At 63.7% G+C, this 7,393-nt stretch overlaps 1 protein-coding gene and 1 long non-coding RNA gene across 5 annotated transcripts in view; one reads left to right on the forward strand and one right to left on the reverse strand.

Moving 5' to 3' along the window:
• Positions 1 to 2,407, forward strand: part of MBLAC1 (metallo-beta-lactamase domain containing 1) — a 5,982-nt gene extending 3,575 nt beyond the window's left edge. For 3 of the 4 annotated variants that reach the window (XM_025211133.1, XM_025211134.1, XM_025211132.1), the window contains exons 4-6: positions 1,372 to 1,437; positions 1,631 to 1,815; positions 1,948 to 2,241. In XM_025211133.1, the coding sequence (XP_025066918.1) occupies positions 1,372 to 1,437; positions 1,631 to 1,815; positions 1,948 to 2,209 (513 nt within the window). In that variant the 3' untranslated portion in view covers positions 2,210 to 2,241. The other variant, XM_025211135.1, reaches the window with a different exon arrangement.
• On the reverse strand, positions 2,374 to 7,336 carry LOC112551242. Its single transcript, XR_003095486.1, has 4 exons — positions 6,964 to 7,336; positions 5,016 to 5,171; positions 4,218 to 4,395; positions 2,374 to 2,440 (listed from the first exon to the last, which is right to left on the reverse strand). It is a non-coding gene; the product is annotated as an uncharacterized LOC112551242 (long non-coding RNA).
• Between the last annotated feature and the right edge of the window lie 57 nt (positions 7,337 to 7,393).

Here is a 7,393-nt window from a genome sequence, read left to right on the forward strand (position 1 = left end):
TTGAGCTGTTCTGCCCCTCCTTGGGGGGGGGGGGGGCCTGCGGTAGAGCACTGAGGTGGGGGAGGGCTGTGGTCGGCAGCAGGGTCTCTGTGAGGGTACTGGGGGGAGGGGGTGGGTGGCGATGGGAGGGTCCCTCCCAGGCTGGGAATGGAGGAGCCAGAGTGGGGAGAGAACCCAGGCATCCGGGGCTGCTTCAGTGCCAAAAGGGCTGGGGGCCTCCAGGACTCCTGAGGGGGTTGGGGTTGACCTAGGGACACAGGCAAAAGTGTGATAGTGAGGGCTAGGCCACATGCATGTGTCCTGGACCTGTGGGGCCCACGTGTGTGTCTGTGACACCAGGTTGGGGCATGTCCTGGACGCCTGCGTTCTGCATGTGCAGATACCACCCCCTGGGCCTGGGGGCAGGGTTCAAGGGGCTGCCCCACCCTGTAACCGGGACCCGAGCAGACCCAGACTCCTGGGTTCCACAGGAAACCCCTGGTCCTTGCCCCAATCGATTGAGCCAAGGCCTTGATGGCAGGTCACAGCTCAAGGCCACAGCACCTGGAGCTCCTAGACCCGGGACTCCTGGGTTCTCTGGGGTGGGAGGGGCTGAGGGGTGAGAGCAGGAGGCTGAAGGCCCGGATGCCTGGGCTCTCTGGGAGCAGCTGGGGGGGGCACCCAGGCCCCGGCCCCTGGGTTGTCTTCGGGTGCCTCCTCCCTACCTGTTCCCCCTAGTCCACAAGTTGAACCCGGGGCTGTAGGGCAAAGGTGGTATTTATGGGGCCTTAGCCCTGAGAACAGAAAAGCTTGTTAAATAATCAGTGTCATAACTTGTGTTGTCTACCCCCCTCGCACCCCCCGCCAATCAGGAACCCAGGTATGTGGGGTCCCGGCCCCTGCCCCCCCAGGTATCTAGGCCCCTCTCCTCTCACCCTCCAACCCCTCCCCTCCCACAGAACCCAGGCATCCGAGCCTGGGGGAGGCTCCCTTCATAGCCCCCCCGCCCCCGCAGTTGCTATCTTGCCCTTGGGGCAAACTCCAGGAGCAGCCACACCCGCCCCCAACCTATATACTCCGCAGCCCCAGCAGGCCCCGCAGCCACCATGTGCCCCGGGGCCTGTTCGCGGGTGTTGGGAGCCGCGCTCTGTCCCCTGGCTGTACTCTGCGCCATCTGCAATGTGCTGCTCTGCTTCCCCAACTGGGAGACCCAGTTTGTGCATGGGGGTGGCGCCCACCTCACCCCGGAGGTGATGTACATGGGTGGCCTTGTTGGTGGCGGCCTGTTGGTACGAGGAACGCTGGGCAGATTGGGAGGGACTGGGAGCTGAGCCAGGGGATGCGGGGTGCAGGCCAGACCAGGGTCTTTGCCCTTCTCTCTTCTCCTTCCAGGTTGTGATCACTGCCATCCACTTCCAGGCAGCTGGGCATCAGGGCTGCTGCGGGAACCGCTGCGGGGTGAGAGACCCCTGCCCTAAATCAAGGGGCTGGGGTTTGGGCGTGAGGGGCACCAGCAGGGTGGGGGGAGGGGCTGCAGGTCAGGAGTGAGGGACACTGGGGGCGCAGGGGCTGCAGGGCAGGAGTGAGGGGCACCGGCTGGCCTGGCCCTGATCCTGCCCCCCCGGCTAACAGCCCTCCCCTGCCCCTGCAGATGTTCCTGTCCATGCTGATGGCGGTGCTGGGCATAGGGGGTGCGATCTATGCCATGACGGTGTCGGGGCTGGCACTGGTCCGTGGGCCCCTGTGCCAGTATCTCCTGCCCGAAGGCAACCTCTCAGATTGGGGACGGCCCTTCCAGGGCCCACCCTGGAAGTCCGATGATGATGATGACTTCAGGTTGGGCGGGCGAGGGTTGGGAGTGAGGTGCACCGGTGGGGGGGCTGGAGAGGCAGGGGATGCGGGTCGGGAGTGAGGGGCACTGGCCGGGCTTTGGGGGCCAATCCAGGGTGACCCCCTGCCCCCCCGCAGGAAGTCGAGCTACCTGTTCCACCCGGAACTCTGGGGGAAATGCCACAACCCGCCGGACGTGGTGAAGTTCAACATCATTCTTTTCTCACTGATCCTGGGGGGAGCCGTGCTGGAGCTGCTGCTCTGCACTGTGCAGTTCTTCAACGGCTGTGCTGGCTGCATCTGTGGCCCCCGGCTCCGCAAGCGCCCTGTGAGTGCCTCTTATTCCCAGCAGGCCCCACCCCAGAGCCAGCCGCCCTGCAGGGCTGGCCGCAGGCTGTGACAGTGACAGATGGGGACTCACCTCCTTCCTTTCTCTTTCAGGCGACGCAGCACTGAGGTGCACTGGAGCCGCACCCCCAGCTCCAGACCCACATGGGTACCCAGGCATCCAGGGTCACCCTAAGCACCATGAACCCAGGACGACTTTGGGGAGGGAGTACAGGGGGGGTCCTGCTGTACCTTGCTTGTGGCTCCAATAAAGCCCAGGACAGGGTCAAGGGTCGTGTGGTGCCTGTGGAGAACGAGGGGGGATTGATGGGGGGTGGGAAGGAAGAAGCTGTGACCTACCCGCTCCCTGACTGGAGCCCCTCGCTCCCATCCCGCAGCTGTGCCAGCCCAAGTGGTGCCCCTGACCACCGGCCCCCCAGCCCTGCGAATGCCCCTTACTCCCAACCCGCAACCCCCAGCTCAACAAGTGCCCCTCACTCCTGCCCCGCAGCCCCACCTCCATCCCCACCCCCACCGGTGCCCCTCACTCCCGACCTGCAGCCCCACCTCTCCTGCAGCGGGGGGAGGGGGTGGGCAGGAAGTCACAGCTCAGCTGTTGGCCTGGCTGTGCAGTGTGGCTGTGGCAGCCCTGTCGCCCGCTCTGCCCTGAGCCATTGCTGGGGGGTCACAGAGCTTGGAGCCCCCCGAGGCGGGTAGGTGACTGCGGGGGGAAGTTGGCGGGGGGCATCCCAGACACCTGGGTTCTGTGTGTGCTGTGGGAGAGCAGGGAGCTGCCTCTCTGGGTCCTGTTCAACCCCCACAACTCACCTCCATGGAGCTGGGCTGGGGCAGATGTGGGGGTATCAAGGCTGGAGAAGGGGGCAGTGCCCTAGTGGGACCTGAGCTGAGACCTGAAGGACTCGTTCCATGTACACATGGGGGATATCAGAGCTACAAGTACCCCCACCAGCTACTGGAATCCCTGGAGAGGGAAGGCCCCTGCCCTGCCCCCCCATGCAGTGCCCCCCAGGACACCTGGATCAGGCCCTGGCAGGGACTGCCCCCCCCACCCCTCCCCCACTGTGCAGATCTGGTGACAGGAACTCTTTATCAGCCCCACTCAGCAGTAACGATGGCGGCCTGTGGTGGCCTGTGGCTACAGGAAGGGAACCCAGGCATTTAGGTGCCCAGCCCCCACTGCTCTCACCCCTCAGCCACTGAGAACCTAGAGAACCCAGGCATCTGGGCTTCCCACTCTGATGCGCAAGACTCCACTTCTTCTCCTTTGAAACTGGAACTAAAGGATAGAAGCTGGGTCCTCTCCCTGCTGTCTAAGAGGGGATAAGGGCTGGCTGTGAGAGAAGTGGGGGCTGGGAGCCCAGACGCCTGGGTTCTGCAAGGGGCTGGGGTTAGAACAAAGCCTGGGAGCCCAGACACCTACAGCTGGATTTAGGACAAGGCCTCGCTTCCCCACAACCCCAATTATATTGCCGAGGGGCAAGGCACACACCTCAGCTGCCTCTTCCTGGGTGGGGGCTATAAAGGGGCAGCCCTGGGGGCAGGAAAGACTCATTGAAGGTAGCAGTTTTGGCCTGGGACCAGTAGGTTACTGGGAGAACTGCGAAGGGGGCTGTGGGTTGGGAGCAAGGGGCACTGGGGGTGCGGGGGGGACTGCAGGTTGGGAGCAAGGGGCACTAGCAGGGCTGGGGGGGCAGTCCCCATTGTCTCGACCCCCCCCAACCCCACTCCAGGCCCCGCGATGGCTGCAGATCCTGAAGACAGCTCCGTGCCGCTGTTGCGGGACCCTGAGGATTCCCCTGTGACCCTTGCCCTGACCTGTAAGTGCCCCCTGTCCCCCCTGGCTGACCTCTGCCCCAGGCTCCTCCTGACCCTGTGTCTCTTCCAGGCCTGGGGAAGTTGGTGCTGTCGGCACTCCCAGTCGCCTGCGTTGTGGTTGGTGAGTCCAACCCCCTCAATGGGGCAGTGCAGATATCCCCTTCTGCCCCCCTCACTGACCCCATGCTCCCCCAGGGGCTGTGTACCTGCGGCAGTGTCCCTGCCAGCCCCTGGTGCCCGTTTACCTGCTGGGCATGGGGGTCGTGGCCCTGCTGAGCCTGATGCTGACCTGCCTGCCCTGTGGCGATGGGGCTGAGCCGCCCCCAGTGAAGCCTGGAGTCTGGGGCTGCCATGCGCTCTTCCTCCTCTTCCTCTTTGCCTGGTTCATCGCTGGTGAGTCACAGGCCCAGATGCCTGAGTCCACTGGGGAGAGAGGGAGTGGGATGTTTTGACCTTTTGATCTCTCAGTGGCAGCCCTCTCCTAGGGCTGCTTGTATACCAGGCCCCTCTAGCTTGCATTTCCCACCTCTCCAGCAGTGACCTCTGACCTCTTGTGGCCTTCCCTGACCCCTTACCTGCATCTTCCTAGCTAGCTGTGACCCCTCAAAGTCCCCCCTAGCAATAACTTCTGATCCTTTCTAGACCCCCATCTCAATGTTCTAGCTAGCTGTGACCCCCTTGATTTCCCCCCAGCAGTAACCCCTGACCCCTTCCTGACCTCCACAGCTGGGTATGACCCCGTCCCATTTCCCAGTTCCTATCTAGTTGTGACCCCTTGAAATTCTCTCTAGAAATGACCCCTTCCCAGCTGGGTGTGACCCCTGACTCCCCACCTACATCTTCCCAGCTAGCTGTGACTTTGTGAACTGCCCCCAGCAGTGACCTCTGGCCCCACCCCAGGCAGCCTGACTCTGCCCCTGCATGACCACTGACCCTTGCCCTCCCATGACCTCTACCCCACAGGCAACGTGTGGGTATATTCCATCTACCCGCCGGAGTACGTAGCCATTGGGAACCCGCACTTTTGCCACCGCGGCCTCTACCTCTTTGCCTTCTGGCTGACCACGGGTGCCTACATCGCGCTGGGCCTGGCGCTGCTGCTGGCCCTTGGAGCCGCTGCCTGCCTCCTGCTGCTGCGCACTCGCCTGCCCTGGGCCCGCCACGCCGACTACCCCTAGGGGGTCAGGGGTTGCTGGTCACTTTGGGCAGAAAATGGGACCAATAAATCAGTGAGAAGCCCAGGCCTCTGAGGCAGTATCCCCTAGGGCTCCCATGCGTTTGCCCACACTCCCATGACCCCCTGGGGTAGCAGCCCCCCTCGTCAACCTAACAAAACCCTGTTAAAGGGTGTCTGCAGGTCCCCCTGCACCCGGGTCCGGGGGAGGCAGGGTCCCGAGTATGTACCAGTGGCATCCACGTCCACGATAATCTCCTGCAGTGCCACAGGGGCTGGGACCTCGGCAGGTGGCAGGGAAGGAGAAGAGGGGTGAGAGGTGCCTGAGGGCAAAGAGCCCCCAGCCCAGTGCTGCTCTGGGAGGTCTCGGGGGTCCTAGCGCAGCTCACACAGGCTATGTACTGAGGGCCAAATCTGGCAACACGACACAGCCATGGGGCTCCCATTCTGGTGGCACCACAGGGCAGCAGGGCCTCGCTGCAGAGGGCACCGGCCGCCTGCCTAGAGGACAACTCCACCTCCAGCACTGCATCCAGGGCCATGGGGCTGGGGTGCCTGTGACGGTTAGTGCCCATGGGCCCCGCTGCATCCTGCAGGAGACAATGGGGGTCACAGGGTTGCTGGGCACTGGGACCCTCAGGCCAAGGAAACCCAGGCATCCGGTCTGCCAGCTCTCACCCCTGCAGCCTCCCCTCACCCCCTCCCACACAGCTCAGGTTTCCGGGCTCCCAGACACTCATCCCCCAGCCACCACTCCCTGGCCAGGAGACCCCTGGCCCCAGGAGTCTGGGTGACAAAACCTGGCAGTTTCCCATAACTCGGGCACTGTGGATAGGATCTGACACAGGCGCCACCCTTGTTAAGAGGAGCTGTGGCAGGCAGGGTTGTCCCTCGGGGAGGGCGAATCGGGGTGACCACCCTGGGTCCCGCACTTTGGGGGGCCCCGCAGAGCTGGGTGGAGCAGTGGTGGCGTGGAGTCGGGCGGAGTGGTGGCTCCGTGTCCAGTCATTCGCTATCCCCCGCTGCCGCCGTAGCTTCTGCCGGGCCTGGGCCAGAGTGGGGGCGGGTCCCTGCATGGGCTGATTTCCTGTGGGCCCCACACCCTGTTTGGGTCACCTCTGGTGGCAGGATGTGCCGGGCCAGGCCGGGCTGGACTTTCCTATTCCCCTTTTTCCCACTCCCTCGTGCACACGCAGCCCTCTGTCTCGTGGCACGTCGACCTCTCCATAGGACACGACACTGTCCTGCAGCACCTCCAGCAGCAATGCGCTTTTTGTAGAAAACACTGGGTAAATTGAGACTCCCTGACGAGAGATTTCAATCCCAAATTAAATCATAATTTCAATGGATTTGATCAAATCCATCCTGCCGGCAGGGGACAACCCAAGCACCTGGGACCCTTCACGCATGGGGAGAGAACCTAGGCATCTGGGCCCCCCCACAGAGACCCCATACCCCTTCCCCCCACAGGCTGACGGCCAGACGCCGGTGTCTGCGCTGCCAGGCTGTGCCCCTCCCTGCATACGCCCTGTGGCTGCACCACTTGTCAGTGACGTTTTCGGCTGCACCTAACAAAAATAGTCGATGACGTTAATGTTCCTTGTAGCGGTGCCGATGAGGCACAGCCGATGCCCTTGCACAGCTCGAGCCCCTTTCCCAGGCCTGGGAGGGGGTCTGAGGCTGGGTTCTCGCGGGTTGGAGCAGGAGAGAGGGAGCGGGAGGAGCGAAGCTCCCCAGGCTGCACTCCCATGATGCTCTGGGGCTCCTGTGCCCTTAGCTGCACTCCCAGAATGCCCTGGGGCAGGAGTCCTACTTACCCACACTCCCATCATCCCCAGAGGCAGGAAGCTGCCTTGGCTGCATTCCTGTGATTTAGCTGCATTCCCATGATGCCCTGAGACAGGAGCCCCCCTTGCTTGCACTCCCATGATCCTCTGCGGTAGGAGCCCCCTTGCCTGTACTCCCATGATGCCCTGCAGCAGAAGCCCCCTTACTCGCACTCCCAAGATACCCCAGGACAGGAGCCCCCCCAGCTCCTTGCCTGCCCTCCCATGATGCCCTGCGGCAGGAGCTCCTATACCCGCACTCCCGTGATCCTCTACGGCAGGAGCCCCCTTGCCCGCACTCCCATGATGCCCCGCGGCCGAGCCCTGCCCCCGGAACCCGGAAGCGGCTGCGCGTCCGGGCCCCGCCCCCCAGGAGGACGCAGCCAATCGGCGACCGCCGGCTCCCGGCGGGCGGGGACAG

This window comes from Alligator sinensis, unplaced genomic scaffold, assembly GCF_000455745.1.
Source record: "Alligator sinensis unplaced genomic scaffold, ASM45574v1 scaffold553_1, whole genome shotgun sequence".
NCBI lineage: Eukaryota > Metazoa > Chordata > Crocodylia > Alligatoridae > Alligator > Alligator sinensis.